Source organism: Chlamydotis macqueenii, chromosome Z (assembly GCF_036417535.1).
Source record: "Chlamydotis macqueenii isolate bChlMac1 chromosome Z, bChlMac1.mat, whole genome shotgun sequence".
Lineage (NCBI taxonomy): Eukaryota > Metazoa > Chordata > Aves > Otidiformes > Otididae > Chlamydotis > Chlamydotis macqueenii.
In genome coordinates this window covers 73,064,576-73,085,035 of record NC_141593.1, presented here as the reverse complement: position 1 = coordinate 73,085,035, position 20,460 = coordinate 73,064,576, and the positions used below count along the sequence as shown (strand labels likewise).

Genomic DNA, 20,460 nt, shown 5'->3' with positions numbered 1-20,460 from the left:
GACATTGACAATTTGGAGTTGGTTAGCTTTGATTTACTAGCTTTACAAAACGTATTTCATGTTCTGCAGTTTTGCGATAGGCTAGACAGTTCTTTCTGTTAATAGTTCGTTCAGCAAATGTTATTAGAAGTATTTAGATAAAATAACACACGTAGTCCAGCTCAGCTGAACTTGCAGCCACAGTATATAACATTAAAGTTACTGATCTTATTGCATTGTTTGAAAAGTGTTTTGGTGTTTTTATTTCAGATAGCAAGAAGGATGGTTAACTAAATACTTAAATGTTTTTATCTTTCTTTTTCTTTCCCCCTGCTCACCTCTCCGTCCTCCAGAAACAGACATGTTCTTTTTAGCTATCAGTATGGTAGGAACAGACTTCTCCTTGATTGGGCGGCTGTTTCCTCATAGAGCCAGAGCAGAAATTAAGGTAAAAATTAAAGCACTCAATAAAGCTATTTAATATCTATTTTCACTTTTCTGTTTCTCGTTTGCTATTCCTATGCTTCTTCTATTAGTATTGATAATCTTGATGCTAATTGGCTCTATAGCAATGTTTTTTTTAATATCTGTTTCCACATTAATATGGTGGGTTGAATTCTGATCAACATATCTAGTAAATCTAGCATTCTTAGACACAATTTGCCTCAATTTTGTTTTAATTGAAGAGTGCTGATAAGCATAAGTGGGTGTTTGTTGAGGGTCTTCTGTGTTGCCTCTTTCATGGTATCCAGCTGGGAAAAGCTTTAATGTTTCAAACTCTGCTTTGATTGGAAGTAAGGGCAAAGATGTTGAAAATAATAAAAGATTGTGGCTGATGATATCTATTATGGTAATCTTATATTAAAAAATTAATTACAGACTTGTGTTCTCTGAGTCTGCTTGTGAGTTTTAACATTGAGTTGGTAGAAAAATTTGTTGCATTGAGGAAGGCTTATCTTGATCTGCAATTTTGTACAACATATTTTTGTGTTTCTTGCTTACTGAAAAAGAAAAATACACCTTTGCTTTTAGAACAAGTTCAAACGTGAGGAAAAAGCAAATGGATGGAGGATAGACAAAGCTTTCAGTAAGTAAAGTAAATGAGTAAACTACAATGAGTCATTAAATGGTAGTAATCTTTTTTCATGGTAATTTTTGTGCTTTGCCTTGCTTGAATTAATTATAAGAAAAAGGGTTTGCTCACAGATTAGCTCAGAAGCTGAGGAATCTTAGGTTTTTATAACAAGCGTAGTTCACAGTAAAGATTTCTAGGTTTAATTTCTCGCTTTTCTATATGCCTGATAAATGAGATTAATACAAACTCGTGTATCTGTTCACTCAAAAATTATTCTGGTTCATGGGAATTTTTAGAACAGTTACTTGTTGTAAACTGCTTTGAGAATCATTAAAGGCTTTATGTGTTATTTGAATGAGCTACATAAGTCTTAGAGCAGCATATTAATACATTATTTGATACTGTGGTACTATTTGTGTATTTGTCACTTCTAAAATTTTTTAAAACTACTAGGTACTGTAACCTTTTTACTTTTGTTTTTTAAAACCAAGCTACCATAATCCATATATACATCAACTCTAGTCCCTGCTTAAGTGATACAGAGACTATTTGCATATTATTAAATATAATATATACCGCTGATCATTTTACAAGGCAGAAAGTTGGAAAAATTATCAACTTTGAAATCCCCTCTATTTCTTTGCTTTAATCTGACAGAAGAAAAGCGGCCCTTTGATTTTGAATTCTTTGCCCAGCTACTTGAGAAGGTCTTAGCAGATGAGGAAAAGAGGAAGCAAAAGACTATTAGAAGTCAGAAGCCAAAGGAAAAAAAGCCATCAAAGCCTCGGAAAAAGCCAAAAGGTACTTCAAAAGAATGCTTGAGAGAGCATTACAGAGCAGTCATCCATAATGTGTTGCTAGCAGAGGAAAAATCACATAGGGAATCTTTTTCTTCCTTGTTTCGAAGAGGGCAAGAGGATCCTGGCTTCACAGCATAACTTTTTCAGATGTAGTTTACTCATGTGCGGTATGGTGATAGTTGGTAGCAGCTGGTTTCCTGAGGTGCATTTCCTCTGGGCAGGAATGTGAGACCACACTGAGATTAGTTTAGGGGTTGCTTATTTGCTTGTTCCACAAGGACCCATTTTTTGTATGTGGTATTGTGGTACGAACAAGTAAACAAACTTTTAAAACGGGATGCTAGCTAGGAAGCAACATCACTATTTAATTCTTAAAACTGAGATAGTTACTGCTTTTCTTTAGCCTTGATTTCAAATTTGATTGAATAAAATGACCGTATATTAGGACTTACAGCTGCATAGAGAAATTCTGTTCTTAGACTTTAATGGTAGACTAAAGGTACTTTATGTGTAAAACAATATGACTGTGCTTTTCTGCTTCTCTTGCATTTTGGATTTCTTAATTATAGGGGGGAAAGTTCATATAAGAATAATAAAAAGGAGAGGGAAAGGCTTTTGGTTATTGATGTTCTGCGTAAATAAAAGATCAAGACAAAATGTCCTGAAAATGGGAGGGAGGAGAATTTTAAACCCAGAAAAGAACTTATGAATTATTAGCTAGATAATAATTCAGCTTTCTTATGCAAATAAGACCAATTAACTACAGTACATGTATTGATCAAAATTACTTTTTCATGGCATACTTTCTGCAACCATTGTCACCACTTTCTACAGAGATAGGATAATTCTTTTCAGCGATAGCAATGCTTATTTTTCCTGAACCCAAAAGTGACTGTGTAACCTGCTAAAAACTATAGGAACAAAAACATTTACTAGATTGGTTTTACATGCTATATTGACTTTACCCTTGTGAAGTGTTCCATGTACAGAACGTGTTTTGCATTTAGTGTTGAGGTTAATCTCTGCTGAAGCTTTTCTGTTAAGTGAATTACTTCTCATGGTCCTGCTCTTATACCTGGCAGTATATCGACAGTGATGTATGAATTAACAAGATGTTGCTAGTGGAAATACCTTTGTGATTTATGGCTCCTCATACTCCACCAGTCTGTTAACCAGGAACCCTATTGTCTCAATAGCAAAAGCTGCCAGCACAGAAGCTGCTAATGATCAAAATGATCTTCAGGAAGCCAGAATTTCTGATGCAGAAACAGAAGCAGATGCTGTGACAGCTGAAAAAGAAAATGAGGAATCTTTGGGCATTTCTGAACAGGCAGAAGAACAGGTTGCATTAGAGCCAGCGTTAGCAAAAAAGAAGAGAAAGAAGAAGAGAAAAGATGATCTTGAACAGGAAAGGGAAAATCTTCCAGAAGAAATGTCTGTCCCTTCAAATATTGCTGAAGAAGGGGAGTTCTCTAAGAAAAGTAAGATGTAAAAATGCTCAGTTTCAAGTGTTCAAATATAGATTTTGTATAAAGACATTACAAACTTATAAATAAGAATCCAAGTTCTCATTTTTATCAGTGACCTGCCTTGGGAGGTTTTAGAACAGTGCCTTTCAAAATCAGGTTTCATACTAAATCTAAATGTATTTTATTTTAGCTGAGAACAGTTCTCTTAAGTCTTAATACTTAGGCATTTTCTGCTGGTATTTTCTTTGTCTTAAATTAACTCTTGCTTCACTGTAGCTAGGATTTGAGAATTGGAATTCTAAAATGTTGCACAGAAAGTCCAAATTGATGTAATTCTTACTCATATGATGCAGACAATGATGGTCACACTACCTGTAGAGAAGAACTTGATAGTGTTATTCAAGGAAAACAAGATGAGACCGCTGTTACAGCGGAAGAGAGATCAGAGTCCTGTTTACCAGTGGATGACATAATGGAGAGAGAAAGTGATGTCAATTTATGCAGGTAAAGTTTACAGTGGAAAGCTTAGGCAAGTAAAAAATAGTTCAAAGTTTTAATATTGTTTTTATTTATTCATGCTTACCATGTTAATTGGCACAGAATGGGTTTTGTGTTTCTGTGAACTGTCTTGGGTTTTAGTAAGCTGTTTTTAATTTACACTTTCAATATATTCTCTGCCCTGATGGGCTGCCCTTGCAAAATTAATTTACATTAATAATAAAATCTCATCCAAAACTACTTTAACTTTTTATTTAGAGTATTCATGAATCCTAACTCCTAATATTTCTTTCAAAGCACTGCTTGGTAATGTTGCTAAGTAGTGTTGCTATATGCTTGGAATTTATATCTGTTTTTAGTAAGATGGTTCTTGTGGAAAAGGAAGGCTGCCTGTACTTTATTTGTGCAGAACCTGGGTGGGAAGCAAGCTTTTGGTTTCAATTTTGGGCATTCTTTTACTAGAAAGAAGTGAGTGTTTGTTTTATTAAACTCATTATATAGGGAAGTGGTAAATCTTTTAAATAGTCATTATGAAGTTGAGAGTGCTGCTTCAGAATTTTGCCTGTTAATTGTTGTATTTAGCTATATTGTAATTGTTATTTCATACAAATTCCTGAAAACTTATGTGCTTTAATAGCTCATTGGAAGCATATGAAGGAACAGTATTTGTTTTTTAATTCAACATCAATTGTTACAGAAGATATGGGGGGAATAAAAACCTGCTGTATTCAGTGCTTATATTAGTAAAGTCTGTTTTTCAAAACTATCTAGTCCAGAATATTCAGATGGAATTTTAACATCTTGTAATAGCGTTACATAAATACAAGAGTTGTTTTAAAGCTCATGTCCTGTAATTATCACTAAAACTTGTCAGATTCTCTGAAACGCATCTAGTTATTCAGTGTTAAAATTACATACTTTTTCTGTACAACTTGATCTATCTGTAAACAATAATAGCTTTTTTATTGAAATACACTGATGTTTTTGTGTCCTTTTATTGATTTCAGCTTTGAAGATAGCAATGATGTTATACTAGAAACGGAATCCACTAAACTGAGAACCCTAGATATTAGAGATGATACATCACAGGAAAGCCGGATTTCAGAGTTACCAGTTTCAAAGATTAGAAGCAAAGAAAGACAATTTGAAGAAACTAGGGAAACAAAGGTATTTTTATGTAGTTCTTACTTCTCAAGATCTTCCTCTATACCATTAAAGGTGTTTTTGTAAATAAAAACCAGTTTTTGGTTGGTTTTGTGATGCTTTTACCATGAGGTGGAAAAAAGGCAACAAGCCTGAGAACATCACCAAAATTTAAATACTGTAATTCTGGCTGGCTTTATTGGGTTGTCTGTTATACTAAATTTAGTCAGAGAGTATACTGTGCATGCCTGGCTTATCTCATAGACAATTTACACAGCTGAACAGTTTAATTATTCAGAAGTGAAGCAGTACAATTGAAACCTTGAAACAAGGTTTTGCTGGTATATGCTTATTAGCATGACATTGGAAACTGCTTTCAGCAGGATGAGCATTGGGTTGTTTGTGCTGCCTCAGAACGGAAGCCTGTGCAAACTCTTGTCCACTGGTAATAGCTGACATGAGGTGTTTCAGGAAAGGTGTAAGAAAAAGGGGCCAAGCCTGGATTATCTATCTTCCCAAGATTGCATCTGGCTTCTTTTGAAGCCCTTGATGCATCTCTTACTCATGAGTTTTTCTAGCTGCTTTTTTGCATCTATTTGTACCTTTGTGATGAATTGTCTACTACAGCTCAAAGTTAATTACTTTAATTCTTCACTTAATAGAAAAAGTGTATTCTTTCTGTTGTTTTAAGCCTGATGCCTGGTAGTTTAATATGCACTTGTATTTCCATTGTTATGTTCCTGTTCATCTTTTCCAAGCTATTCTTATTTATAATGTCACTTTTTCCTCTCTCCAGCAATACTGTTTTCAAGCTGAATAGTCCTAATCTTACATTTCTCCTCATATAGAGAAAGTTCCATGCCTCTGATCATCCTTGGGTCATTGTCATTTTTGGAACTTAATGACATGCTGTTTAAAGACTTGTGCAGAGAGGGAATCAATTACTCTGTCTTGCACTTTCTAAGACAAAGAATGATCTTAAGGCTAAAGTTTGTGGTACGAGATTAGGAAATTCTAAACATTAGTGTTTCCCTAATGTGACAGGCAAGCTACTTGTCCTTTGGCCTTCATTTTAGAAGATGTCTTCATCTAAACCGAAAACCAGCTGCTTAAGATCTTCACAAATACTAAATACCTGTAGTTGGATATGTTATAACAGTACAATCTCCCAATATTAGTTGGAACAATATTTATAAAAATCAATGAACTGAACAGGGCAGTGTGCTATATACACCAGCCTATTATAGTGATTGTAGCTTGAGCAGCTACGCTCTCTGGCTGAGAAATTATGGCTGTTTGACATGAGAAAAAGGCATAATAACCTCTTAAAATGATAGTTTCAAAAGACCTTTTATGCCAGTTCTAATTCTCTTGCCCTGCTGTGGTTAAATTACCTTAAAAGTGTAAGAACATAATCACTGACGTAAAACTAAAACACTCAGCCAACCAGTAATATGAAACATGGTTCTATTAGTATTATTAAAGAGGTAAATAAAGTAGAGAAACAATGTTTTTATGCAGTAGGCTTTTACCTTAATTCACTAAATAGATTCCATAAAATTTTTGCTGTAATTGTGGTTAATTTGCTATTTTGTCAATTTTTCTTTTTTTTTCATTTACAAAGTGATACTCAGTGCTCTCTAGGAAAATTATTTAAATACTAGACCTGGAAAGTCATGATAGCTGATAGTGCTTAAGGAGTCTGTTAACAGCTTCATTCAAAGACAAAGAACTGGGCTGCTAGGAATCTCATGAACTTGCAACAATGGAAAGTGCAAAGTCCTAAACCTGCGGAGGAACATCCGCAGGCAGCAGTGCATGCTGAGGGCCACCCAGATGGAAAGCAGCTTTGCAGAAAAGAACCTGGGTGTTGTGGTGGACACAAAGATGAACATGAGCCAGCAATGTGCCCTGGCTGTAAAAAAGGCTAATATTTCCCCAGCTACCTCAGGAGATGAGTTTCCAGCAGCTTGAGGAAGGTGATCCTTCCCCTCTATTCTGCACTGGGGCCACACTTGAAGTTCTGTGACTAGTTCTGGGCTCCCCATGGACATACTGGAGGTAGCCTGTATGGGCTATGAATATGGTGAAGGAACTGAAGCATGTCTCCTGTGATGACAGGTTGAAAGACTGGGGACAGTTTGGTCTGGAAAAGAGAAGGCTTAGGGGAATCTCTTCAATATTTATATAAAAACCTAAAGGAAGGGTGCAGAGAGGATGGAGCCAGGCTGTTTCCAGTGGTGCTTAGTGACAAGACAAGAGGCAATGGCCGCAAAATTAAACACAGAAGGTTCCTTCTGAGCATTGGGAAATACTATTTCACTGTGAGGGGGACCAAGCACCGGCACTAGGAGAATGTCGAGTCTCCACCCTTTGCAATACACAAAAGCTGTCTGAACATGGTACTGGGCAACCAGCTCTACGTGGCCTTCCTTGAGCAGCAAGGGTTGGACCAGATGACCTCCAGAGGTTCCATCCAACCTCAGCCATTCTGTGAATCTTGTTCTTATTTCTGCTTTTCTTTACATTACAGCAAAGAGTTCTTCTACATTTATTGCTGCTTTTCTACAACATTTTTTTTTCCTTACTCAGAACAAAGACATACATGACTTAGATAAACCAGATGAAAAGCAAAATGCATCCAAAAGTGATTCTCAGTCTGAAATCATGTAAGTAGAATTATTTTACCTTGCAGTGGTACTTGAGCTAAACCTACATTTACTTAATTTGGATATAATTCTGATGGACCATAGTAAGTTGGACTAAATGGTAGATCACAACAGCCTTTTCCATATTCTGTGGAGTTTTTTTTTATAGAAATTTTGATCACTGAGAAGTAATGCTTTGACTAAGATTTAAAATGTTACATGGGAATGAGGAGGAAGACTTAACTAAGCTTAGGAAAAAGCTAGCTCCTCTACAATCAGCAAGAACAAGGGATTTTTCTGAAGAAGTTCTACCACTTTGTGGGTGAACCTTGGTCATGAAAGTTGGGGTTGGTTTTTTTGGTTTGGTGTTGTTTGTTTTTTGTTTTGGTTTTTGTTTTTTTTTTATAAAAGGGCCTCACTGTATTCTTTGGAATTCGCAGATGTTCATCAGAGCTTATTAGCTGTATATATCATGTATGGTGTATTCATACCTTCCTAATTGGAAACTAGCTCTTTGGAACTGAGTGCAAGAGTCTAAGTTGAGATGCACTTTTCTAGAAGATACTCCAAGCTGTCTCTGTCTTACCTGTGCTCCTTTATGAAGTTAATATTTGTAACTGTTTCCTACACTTTTTGCTGTAACTGAGCAGGGATGTTTAAACAAGTCTGTGCCTAAAGTTTCCATTTTTGAGTGATGAACTACTTCCTATTCCATGATACAATTTTTTAAAGGTGATTTAAGGATGGGCTACTAGTTGATGCTAAATTGTTTAAAGTACTTCTGTCTTTCTGTTATTGAATGTCAGTTCACTTTTATAGTGAAGACTGTCAAAGCTTTATTTGTCCTATCCTAGGAAGAATATAAGAAAAGTAGTAGATCCCAATCTAAAGATTTCTGATAAGCTGTAGGGCTCTGTCAAACAGTCTGTGAATCCCAGGACACACTATTGCAATGGTTAAGGACACAGAGATCGATATATGTACCCCATTCTTCAATCCAATGTTTGGATGTTAGCAGTAGGACAAGGTGTTTGAAAACAGCAGTTCATAGTTCTGTGAGTGAGGTAACTTTGAAAGGGAATGGAGGGACAGGAGAAGCAGAAGCAAAATTTTGTAAATAAAGCAAATCTGTTCTGCTTTGGAGCAGAGTTCTACTGTTTCTATTGAAATCAGTAAGCCTGTTCACACATCAGTTGTGAATCCCTAGGAGAAGAGGTATTCCTATTTGTGTAATAGCGAGAAGCACTTCCTTCGAATATTTTTAAGTAGATTCCACTGAAAGTCAGCAAAGTTGTTAAGGTTTGGTTTTTTTGGCACTCTTTGCATTAAGTAGTAGCATACCTTCTAATATCAGAAAGAAGTAATATGATTTGCTTTGAGTTTATTTTCTTGCTGCATTACTCATGCAGTCTGTGCTGCTCTTGAAGTACATCTTGGACCATATAAGACTTTAAGTTTCTCTTTGGTAATAATATATACCACCTCTCTTGATATCTTAAGGAAAACTGAAAAGCCAGCAAACAGAGTGCGCTTGCAAAGACCTAAACCCAATTTAGTGAGGTCATCTGGAAGAAGAGAAGCAGCAACCCAAGAGAAAATGGAGACTGAGACTTCCTCTCCAAACCTTTTGAATGCAGATGAAAAGGTCAGAAGGAGGAATATTAGTTAATATACCAGGCTTTTGATGCCATGCCTGTTTTGATAAATGATGATACTGTGGCCCAGCTACGGTCTAATAAGTAGTATTCTAAGAACTGCTTCTGAGGTATCTGCACACTGGTCCAACAATAACAGTCCTTGCCTCAATTCCAGTGCTCTGAGGAAGATCGTAGAAGAAACAGAGATGAAGCCACAGAAGTAGAGAAATCCACAGATTTGGATACTAAACCTGAGTAAGTACTAAGGTCACTTTTCCAGTCTCCTGGAGTTAAATGACTATAATTATTAATTTATTCTATAGAGAGCTCTTATAAAAAGACAACAGTAATTGTGAAGGTTTAACTTGAATCTTAAATTTGACCTTGGCATTTTCTTGGGTGGTATCAAGTGGTACTATGGTAGAAGGTATATACTTATTTTCTGGGAAGCTGAGGAAAGCATTACTAGATGAAGTACCAACTATGCTTGGAATTTGTGAGGGGGAAGGAGGGAAGTGATAACTATGACTTTGCCTTCCTGCCACCCTCAGTTGCGAGCTAATGGCTCTGCTTCTGACACATGCAGAAGCAGCTATGGTGTGCGGTCTAGTTAGGTTCCTCCCCTGTGTGATAACTTCATGTCTTTTTAATAGGTAGATAAATTGATTTTCCACTCTCTATAGCACTAAACAAAGTTTGGTTCTCATGTGAAGAAACTTGCATAAGTATGTGCAAATTCTTCTGAAGACAACTCAATTACAGTAAAGAAAGCTGTGCAAGTCATTGAATATTACATAGGCTTGAATATTATGGAATAAATGTCACTGTTGTGCATCCTTTGTGCAGGGAACCTGAAAAAACTGTAACTGCAAAGGCAGTACTTAGAGGATGTCGACAGAGATTTAAGCCTAATGTTACGAGAGTGTCTGAAAAGAAAGAAGAGCCTGGAAAAGATGTAGGAAATAATAAAATGTCCTATCCGCAGCCTAATGGACAAACCAAGAAGGTATTTATGGAGATAATGTGTTAGCTGAAAAGCTGCTGTATGCAGCAGCAATGTAATCTTTTTCTTTTCCTTTTATCCCTTGAGTATGACCACGAATCTGCCACTTACTTAACCTGCAGTGACAGTGTGATATTGCTTAGAGGCCTCAGCTAAGCTGGGAGCTTGTCACACAAACAGTAGAGGCCAATAATCTTTCATGTCCTGCAGCAAATAAAGTTTCAGTTTTGATCTAGATTTTACTGCACCTTTCTGACTGTGTGAAATGTATCCTGTAAATGTCTGTGTTCATCATAAGCAATCTATTTTGCATCCTGTTATGGACAGTTACCTGGTCTGTTAGGTAATGCTGTACTTTATAAATGTAAGAGAGTCAATGTCTTAATGTTCTGTTTCTATTCAGAATACTGACCAAAGTAATAGGTCTGACGCTACCAGTGAAGAAGCTGCAGAAAAAGATGATAAAGTCTTGGAGACAGTATCTCAGTAAGTATGTAAAAAACGAGGAGACTTGTTTTGCTCTGCAGCAATTTGCCATCACTGTAATTTCTGATAGTATTACATAGTGTGGTAGTTATAGAAGTTTCTTAAGAAACTTCTGCAATGAGACAGAAATCGAGGGAAGAATAAGAATATTTTTTAATGCATGAAACAAATTGATTAAACGTTTTTGTTTTCAAAGCAGTGCTTTTAAATGAGATATCAGTCATTATAAAAGCAAAAAAACCTGAAGTTAGTCCCTTGAAAACTAAAACAAGCCTTCCTTGTTAACATAGAAATACATCTGTTTCAGTGGTTAAGTATTTATACAATAGGAATAAGTGTTTGTTCTTGAAATGTAGTTAAGTGTTAGGTGTCTGATATTAGGAAAAGAAATTCCAACATGTGGGCAATTTAATGCACATGTTAATTAAGTGTTTCTTTTATTTCTCTTCAGTGGAGAAATGGCAGCTGTAGTGTAAAAGGAGGAGTATGTTTTACAGGAGAGATTGTTGGGGGAAAAAAAAAAAAGAAGAAAAAAATGCACCAACCACAAAAGCCAACCCCTCTGTCCCCCACAAAAAAAAACCAACCCCAAAGCAACAACAGCAACAACAAAAAACCCCACACTTTTGTTTTCAAAGGGAGATAGTTGAAGAGGATGGAGGGCGGTAAATTGGGTTTGATAATCTGCCAGAAAAATACTTTAGGTATTATTTATTTCATAAACATGCTATGTGTCCTGGTTTCGGCAGGGATGGAGTTGATTTTCCCCTCAGTAGCTGATGTGTTTTGGATTTTCTGTGTGAAGAATGCTGATAAAAAACCCTGATGATACGAGTTGTTGTTAATGAGACCAAGGACACTGTCCTGTTTTCCAAGTCTCACTAATCTGCAGGTGCAGGAAGCTGGGAGAAAGAGAGACAGAATAATTGACCCAAACTGGCCAAAGAGAGTACTCCATGCTATAAATGCCATGCTCAGTATATAAGTGGAGGTTGGCCAGGGCAGGTATCTGCTTTCGTGGCATCCATCTCTCTCTCGCTCGCTGGCATCGTTCTGTCCTCCTTGCTGGCCCACTTTTCGCTCCCTTGCTTGCTGCTTGGTTTCGTTTCTGTGATCGCTGCTCAAGACGGGCTGTATTGGCCATTGGGACATTGGGTGGTGAGAAAATGTACGTTGTTAATTTTGTATATTTTAATATCCTTATATTCTTTTATTATTGTAGTTTTCCTTTCCTATTGTAGCAAACAGTTTTCATCTCCACCCGTGAGTTTTCCTTTCTTCCCAACTCTCTCCTGCATTCCTACTGGGGAAGGGGAGAGCGAGCAAGAAAACTGTGTGGTAGCTCGGGCTAAACAATCACGCTATGTAACTTGGTGCTCAAGAGAAGAAGGCATCAAAGTATCTGACAGTTGTAGTAATGTGCATCCGATATTTTTACATTAGTAAGATAATTAAGTTATTTATGTGTTTTCTGAATGTTTCTGGTTTTTAACCCTTCATTAAATTAGGTCCGTCTGCCTCTAGACCAGATAGGAATACAAGAAGAGCCGTTATGGGTCAGAAAAAGGTCTGTCTAGTGTGGTATCCCGTCTGCAGTGGGAAAAGAAAAAGAACAGGGCAAACATAAGTTTAAACTCGTCAGGTACTTTTTCAGTCTCCAGCAGATATGCTTCTAACTTTATTGTTTCATGTAGTTAGTAATGCATAGCTCCATTTTAGATAAGTGTAAGTTAATAACTCTTTAAAAAAAGAAAAGAAAAAAATAGCACTTCTCCAAGACTCCTCCCACTTTCAGATGTGCTGTATACTTACAGATCTTGTGTACTTTTCTAGGTCTAATGAAACAGCTGGTTTACAAGAAGACAGCAAACAGAGTGTTCTGAAACCAGCACCTCTAAAGAGAGGCAGAGTGCAGAGACCGAAACCGAATCTAGGAAGAACTGTTGCAAGGCAAAAAGACCTGACAGAGGAAAAAGATCCTCAAGAAGAGAAAACTGAAGGTGGAGAAGGAGAAAAAGGTGTGGTGCACCGAGGGGATGAAAACAATGATCCATGCCTCAAAAATGTAAGTTCCTTGAGCAGTTGCTTAGACACACTGTTTTCCTGGGTCCTAAGAAGAAGCCTCTAGTAAGAAAGATCAGGTACATACCACATAATTTGTAAGCGTAGCCTTTGCATGCTTTATTATTTCAGGATAAACTGAATTATCATAAAATTTCCTTAGGCTTGCACTTGGGTTCTGTTTTCCATGGATAGAGGGATTATATATCACTTTGAGTTATTTGTGATACCAGATCTGAAATTAGAAGTGCAGAGAAAAAAGATCTCTTGGAAAAGAGATCACTTCAGATAGCAAGCTGTCCTGGTTTCAGCAGGGATGGAGTTAATTTTCTTCTTAGTAGCTGTGTGTTTTGGATTTCGTGTGTGAAGAATGTTGATAAAAACATTCTGATGATACGAGTTGTTGTTAATGAGACCAAGGACACTGTCTGGCTTTCTAAGTCTCGTTAAAGTCTCGTTAACGTGTAGATGCAGGAAGCTGGGCGAAAGACAGACAGAATAATTGATCCAAACTGGCCAAACAGAGTATTCCATGCCATAAACGTCATGCTCAGTATATAAGTGGGGGTTGCCCTGGGAGCGGGTATTCCTTTTCTGGCATTCTTGTCGGGTATCTGTGCGGGCACCCTTGGCACCCTTTTCTTCTCTCTTGCTTGCTGGCATCGTTCCCTCTACCTTGCTAGCTTTCTCTCGCCCCTTTGCTTGCTGCTCGGTGTTGTTCCTGTGATCGCTGCTCAGGACGGGCTGTGTCGGTCATTCGGACATCGGGTGGTGAGAAATGGTACATTGTTCATTTTGTATATTTTGTATATAATAATATCCTTACATCCTGTTAGCTTTGTAGTTTTTACTATTTTTAGTAAACTGTTTTTATCTCAACCCACGAGTTTTCCTTTCTTCCCAATTTCTCTCCCCCGTCCCACTGGGTAGGGGGAGGGTGAATAAGAAACTGTGTGGTGATCCGGGCTAAACCACTACACAAGCATATAGAAAAATAAAAAGATTTTACTTTTAAAGTATTTACTGATATTAGTTGGATGCACAGGAAGCAAGAGATATCTTTTTGAGTGTTTTTGTAAGAGATACTAAAATAAACTTTTTCTTTTCCTCCTGCTCTTCTAAAAGAGTTTAAGCAAATCTTTCATCTTAATAGAATGAAACTTTTATTCCTTTTAGGATGTGGTGGCTAATGAAGACACTCAGACATGGAATGAGATGTTAGAAGAGGATGTTTCTACAGATTCTGAGATTAACTCAATACATACAAGACAGTGTTGCCAAGAAAAATCCTTAGAAGGAGAAAGCTGTGACAGTGAAAAGGGATTGTCAAATGTCTTGAAACAGGTTTCAGATTTCAATACAGGGTAAGGTTATTTTTGAAATGGAGAGAAGGGATGGTTCAAAACCATCAATATCTCTAGGTATTCTACACTTTTACGTTAAACTCAGCATTAAAAACAAGTTTTATATCTATGAGATCTTTAATCAAGACAGTACTAGACTTAAACAAACAAAACCCGAAGAGGTAGAAGGCACTAAATTTATGTGCTGTTGGACTGTGAGCCCAGTTTTCAAATAGTTTTTAATCAGTTTTTCTGATGCTCAGTTCCTGTGATTGTCTTCTCCTTGTTGGTCCTAACAGTGTATCCCTACGTGCTTATGTAAATCCTTGAGTATAGGGTTTGATTTCCTATTAATGTGTCCTTTAAAAACAAACAAACAAACAAAAAAAAACCAACAAAAACCCTTCCCTGTGATTAGACAAAGGCACTTGTAAAATGTTTCTATTCCTGTCAAAGCATAACTGGAAGTTACACTTGTTCTGAAATGGCATCTTTTTTTAACTTATCTTTGCTCACCTATTAATAGATACACATGGTTTTGGTAACATTTGATGTGCTTTCATTGGATTGTTTTTTTTTCACAATGTCAGTAACTTTGTTGTTGCTCTAAGAAAGCTAAGGATTTTTGTATTTGACCACTGTATTGAAGAGAGCTACATACAGGGATATCATGCATGACTTGGAGCCTCACTGTTCTCCCAGGCCTTTGATTACTCTTTTGTCTGTTTTTGTAGGGAGTCTTGTCCTCGGAAGGAAGAGGAGAAAACTGTTGTATCATCAGCTCGGCTACTGAGAAGTCGATTCCAGAGACCAAAGCCAAATGTAAGAACCACAACTGGTAGAAGGGAAACGCTGGATGTAAATAGTAAAGATGTATCACAGAAAGACACCGATATGGAAGAAAGTTTGACAGAGTGTGACAGTGAATGTAGCAGCCTTCTTGATACGGATGTAAGGATTTTTTTTTTCTTTAGTTATATTTGAGCTTTGAGTTTGTGAAATGAAATACTGATGGTTTAAAAATACAAAGTTAATATTTTTCTGAAACATTTTTTTTTTTTTTCAAACATTAGTTTTCTGTGTGAAAACTCCTGTCCTTCCCACTTGGTTGTGGTATGTGAGGAGAAAAAGATTCATTCTGTATATCTTGTTACGTGTCCAGATGTCCTTCTGTTTTGAGATGGCCTTGCAGAGTTGACAGTGAAGAAAGAAAAGTATTACTTGAAGATTGCAAAGAAGAAATATATATTTCAAGCTATTTTGTTTAAAGGAAACAAATGTGTATTTGTCTTGGAAAGACAAGAACGTTGTTAGTGAGCAATTATAGAGGGGTTTTCACAGGAAACACTTCAGAGTGTCCAAATTTCATGGACATCATAGTGTCTTCATTTGGTTTAGCATCATGACTTTTTCTGGTTCTTCTGTTTACACTTTTCAGAAAGGAGGAAAATACGAAGTCCTGCAACCATTGGAATGCTTAGGAGAGGAGACATCACTTAGCTCTCAGGGAGTTTCTGAAAGGTCAAGTTCTAAGTCCCCAAAGACATTTTCAAGATCAGAGGATGGTGAACTTGAGTTTCATCTACCTGAAATTAACCAAGATGACACTTTAACTACTAATGCACGGTAAGGGCTTAGCTACTTTTGTTTCTTGACTGTAACAATGAAAATATTTTAAAAGCAAATCATTGTACCAATGGATTAGTAACTGGCAAAGAAAATCTGATAAAAATACTGAACAAAATCTCAGTGCTTATAGTTTTGACGCTAGTGATACTAAAATTCCAGTTACTTCTATGATAAGCATTAAATTAATGAGCATTCATTTTACACCTGTTTTATCATCTGAAACACTAGATTCATTTCATGTAAGCAGCGGAATAGTAGTTTGCTTATCAGATAAACTATGTGAAAATTGCTTTGGCTTTGTAGTAATAAGCAGACAGTAAGTTAAAGCCTTCAGTGAGTTAGTTGATTCTGTTGTGGAAGTAGTTAGGAGATCAGTGCTTTGAAACTTTTGCTGAAACAAAGTTTTGTATTTGTAACTTAAACTCAGGAGAACTTTACATTTACACAGTTTCTTTTTAAAACTCAGTTGTTTTTATATGTAAATATAATGAACTTGTACTTGTTAATGACGTGCTTTTGTATGAAGTTTCAAATTAATTTTTTTCCTGTCTGACTTAAAATTGATAGCAAAAATACCGCTGAAGAAGACAGTAAACAAGCACCTCTTCAACCTGTCCAGTTAGTGCGAAGCAGATTCCAGAGGTACAAGCCAAATTTGGGAAGAGCTGTTGCAAAAAAGGAGTTACAAATACCAGAAAATAAGAAGGATAAAAAGCCTGAAGCAGAGCAGTTAGTATTGGAAAAAGATGAGTCTGCCAATACTGTTGCTGTAAGTCTTAATAAGAATAAGCATTTTGCCTTCAGAAGTATGGTTCCAAATTGCATGTTCTATTTTATGAAGTTAAATTAGAACATTTAAGTTGCATTCCCTGAAGCTGAGACACCATACTAGACGAAAAAATTCCCAAACTCTGGTATGTCGAGGAATTGCAGGTATGAAATCACTACAAGTTGTACTGTTAATATATTCTGGAAAATGAGGATCTTATTTTGATTGGATTGCATAATAGAAAAAAAGGATTATACACATTTAAGGTAAACCCTGGAATAAAAATATGTTTTTGTATTGGAATACATATAAATTAGCTTTGTTGCTCATTTTATCTCTCCTATTGGATGAATTGAGTTTTTGTTGAGGAATCTAGCATAGAGTATCAAGAGAAGGCAGAAGATAGCTATTTTACAGGGGGAGGGGCACAGGGAGGGAAAAGGGGAAAAAAAAACCAAAAACAACCACCACCCAAAAAAAAGCAAACACACACACCTCCCCACCCAACAAAAAAATCCCACCAAAAAAAACCATCTTATTATTTGGTAAGCTTTGACTGGCTTCACCACTGCAGTGCCTCACACTCCTGTACTTTACCCAGGCAAATGGACTCATTCACCTACACTATGTATTCCCACAGACACTTTACTAGGCAGTGTAAAAGGTACTTAAATCCTCAAAAGCCATTGTGTTATGATGAACACACTGTAACCATTTTGTCAGTTGCTCATGAATCCTGTCATGGATGCAGGCATGTCTGCTTAGACTTGCCTTACACCTCAAACATAGCTAAGCTTTGTAAGAGTGACTCATTTTTTTTGAATGGTTACAGTTAGTTTTCTTGAACCTGTGTAGTGCTAGCTTGGAGTACGTGTGTGATGTGTTGCCCGAGAGGAGCACAAGTGCACTCCATCTGCAGTCTTCCTCTGAGTGACAGTGTCACCTCACCCGTACCTGAAATGCTTGCAGTTCAGCTTTGGCCATTCTAGACCTGTGGCCTGTGGACCATACACATACATCTGCTCTGTGCTGTGCAAATCTGTAGAGCCACAGCAGGTCTGATGCTCATCTATACTAATAAAGCTGTTACAGACCTGGAGTGTTGAGGGGATGTGTTTGTGAGTGGCTTCTTTGTGGAAGAAGAACACAGAAGTAAAACTAATAAGCTCTTCTGAATCTGAGGTTATGTTATAGTGGCTTCAGTGTATCTGTGCTGTGCTCTGCAGTGTCCAGTTTTCAAAGGTTTTTCCATTTGCCAAGGTAATTTGTTTCCATAGTGCTCCATGTAATAGAAGGTTAATGGAATGCTAAATAGAAATTTGTTAACTGTAATACCATGGGTGCATATAGTATTTAAGAGTCTAATTCTAGATAGTCCAGGACCGAGAAGACCTCTGTTCCTGCTTGCTTATAAATTGAATTGCCCGCTCAAGTAGATTACCCTCAATAAATATAATGTGATTCTTTTCTTGATTCAGATTGGAGAAAATAGCACAAAGATCTGTTAATATATTTAAAAAAAAAAAACGCATCTGCTTTAAAAACTTGCTTGATTCTTTTCTTCATGCTTTTTTAATTCCAAATTAAAGGGTGAAAATGAAGCTGTATTGTGTCAAGCAGATGTGTTGAGCAAAGAGAAACAGGAACAGCAAGGGGTGCCTCAGGTGGCCTCTATTTCTGAAAACATACTGTGTGAAGAAAGCAGGTGAGGTTAGAGTTTAGCAAAATTGCATTTTAAAAGCTTTCATCTGGTTCATAATGAGACACCTTTGCAAGTGTCAATTCTTTTGTTGTTTGTTACCTGTCTTTCCCCAATGTTTAATTTTCAGTGCCTACAGGCAGCTTCTTCCTATGTTTTCAGAGCACATTTTTACTTGTGCTGAACTACATCTTATTGTTTATCTGGTACATACTTCACCTACATGAGCTCATAGCTCTTTTTGACCAAGCCTATCTCTTATTTGGCTTGTATTCGCATATACAGCGATCATACATGTAACAGATATAAATTTTGCAAAATATCAGAGCTGTCTTTCATTGATCCCAGTGTGCTCTTCTATTTTACCGCTCTTGTTAAAATAAGATCTTAAGCATGTATTAGACTGCAGATACTTTGATGTTGGTATGGTTAGCAATACAGCTATTTTCCTGATGTTAAAAATGCCTCGATAAACAAATCTTGTTGTTCCTTCTCACATGTTAATCATAAATGCCCAAAATGAGAAGTATGTATGTGAAAAGATAATTTGCTTGATTTTAAACAAAACAGTGTGTTAGTCTCCAACACTCTTGTTTAAGTGTTGATTCAAACTTAATGAATGCAGAATTGCTTTTCTTCCCTCCCAACCAAAGTTAAGTGACATAATTTGAGAGGGGGTTGCATTTGTTTGTTTGCTTTAAATTCACTAGTGCTGAAAAATCCACTTCCCAAGAAGGCAAGCTGCATGCTCTGAAACCAGGGCAGTTAATAAGGAATGGATCTCCAAGAACTAGACCAAACCTTGAAAGAGCATATCGTGAAAACGAATCTCCAGTGGCACAAAAATTTGCTGCTCCAGTTGAGGAAGAAGCAAATAAAGGAGAGCATCTATGTGTGGCAGAAGAATCTGAGGAACCTCTTTCCTCAAATGTGAGAACTCTGTTCAGATATTTCTGACTATACTTTCTGATGCTTGGTTCTGCACCAGCTATTTTTAAGACATCTAAATAAGCTGGTTTAAATGCATACATTAATTCTGGACTAGTAAAACTTATATTCTTGTTTAATATTTGCACTCTAATATGAGGTCTTCTGAAATTCTTTTAATTGCACATTGATCATATGTAGACTTCTGGTAACAAATCTAAAAACTTCACTTAAACTTTAATGTTTCAGTCATGTTCATGATACGTGAATAGTACCTGCATGTCATATTTCTGGTGCTAGGTTTCTTCTGAACTCCTTGATGATTGCTCATGAAAGACTATATTGATTATAGTATCTGTTTTTATTGAATAAATACCTTTTATAAAGGAACAAGGAATAAATTTCTGGGTGCCATAAACTACTTGAAAGTTTTTAGCATGAGACAAAACTTTGCTTAATGTCTTGATCATAAATTGCAATGCTTGATTTTACAGGTGATGTATTATGTGCTAATATTGTTAGGGTTTTTTTTTATATCTAAGGATCACATGGAAGTATCGTTTATCAGGAATTTGGCTAAGAATGACGATCTAGACATAAATCCAAAAAGTACGAAGTCAGAAACACCCTGTTCCTCAAAAAAATCACCTAACTGCCACAGCAAGGGAGAACAAGGAGGATGTCTGTCTACTGATGCTATAGGAAGCATTCAGGATACCACTGAAAGGTAAAGTTCTCTGTGGGCAAAGTAAAGAAGCTGTTTAAAAACTTGATGTATTTGTCCAGTTGTTTTCATGTGGCACTTGCCTTTTGAAGTGTAGGCTTTGAGCTGTACTAGTTGTTATATGCTACATGCTTTGAAGGTCACTAGGTGGCATCCTTAGGTAATGTAGGAGGTTTTTAACAGATATTTTTTTTTTTCCTCAAGGCTGTTTTTGTTTTTAGAAGGTATTTTGCAGGTGAGAGTAGAAGCAAGGAATCGGAGCTTAGCTGTCTGAATTTCTCAATAATACATTCTTACAGTACAGCGCATTATGAATGTGGACCATTGAAAGGGAAACTGAGCAGTACCATTTGCACTCACTCATGCTTGAGAAGTGATAGGTAGAATAACATAAAATGAGCTAGCTGTCTAAGATGTATCCTGTCTCTTCGCTTTTTCTTTCCAGCAGGTGAAGTTCATGCAACAATATGCACCTCCACCTCCTCTTTGGTGGAGGTGTTTTTTAATGTATGTGCAACACGAGGCAGATAGTGCCATTTACGTGTAACAGTTCTGGATTATGTTATACGC

The 20,460-nt window shown here is 36.7% G+C and overlaps 1 protein-coding gene across 1 annotated transcript in view; it reads left to right on the top strand.

Moving 5' to 3' along the window:
- BDP1 (BDP1 general transcription factor IIIB subunit) overlaps positions 1-20,460 on the top strand; it is a 55,935-nt gene that overhangs the window by 10,646 nt on the left and 24,829 nt on the right. The window contains exons 7-25 of the mRNA XM_086770248.1: positions 333-427; positions 1,012-1,066; positions 1,712-1,855; positions 3,051-3,335; positions 3,677-3,827; positions 4,829-4,988; positions 7,557-7,633; positions 9,113-9,257; positions 9,425-9,504; positions 10,096-10,255; positions 10,656-10,738; positions 12,572-12,803; positions 13,976-14,163; positions 14,877-15,093; positions 15,581-15,768; positions 16,330-16,540; positions 18,130-18,245; positions 18,950-19,169; positions 19,709-19,893. Of these exons, the coding sequence (XP_086626374.1) occupies positions 333-427; positions 1,012-1,066; positions 1,712-1,855; positions 3,051-3,335; positions 3,677-3,827; positions 4,829-4,988; positions 7,557-7,633; positions 9,113-9,257; positions 9,425-9,504; positions 10,096-10,255; positions 10,656-10,738; positions 12,572-12,803; positions 13,976-14,163; positions 14,877-15,093; positions 15,581-15,768; positions 16,330-16,540; positions 18,130-18,245; positions 18,950-19,169; positions 19,709-19,893 (2,992 nt within the window). The remainder of the gene's footprint in view (positions 1-332; positions 428-1,011; positions 1,067-1,711; positions 1,856-3,050; positions 3,336-3,676; positions 3,828-4,828; positions 4,989-7,556; positions 7,634-9,112; positions 9,258-9,424; positions 9,505-10,095; positions 10,256-10,655; positions 10,739-12,571; positions 12,804-13,975; positions 14,164-14,876; positions 15,094-15,580; positions 15,769-16,329; positions 16,541-18,129; positions 18,246-18,949; positions 19,170-19,708; positions 19,894-20,460) is intronic.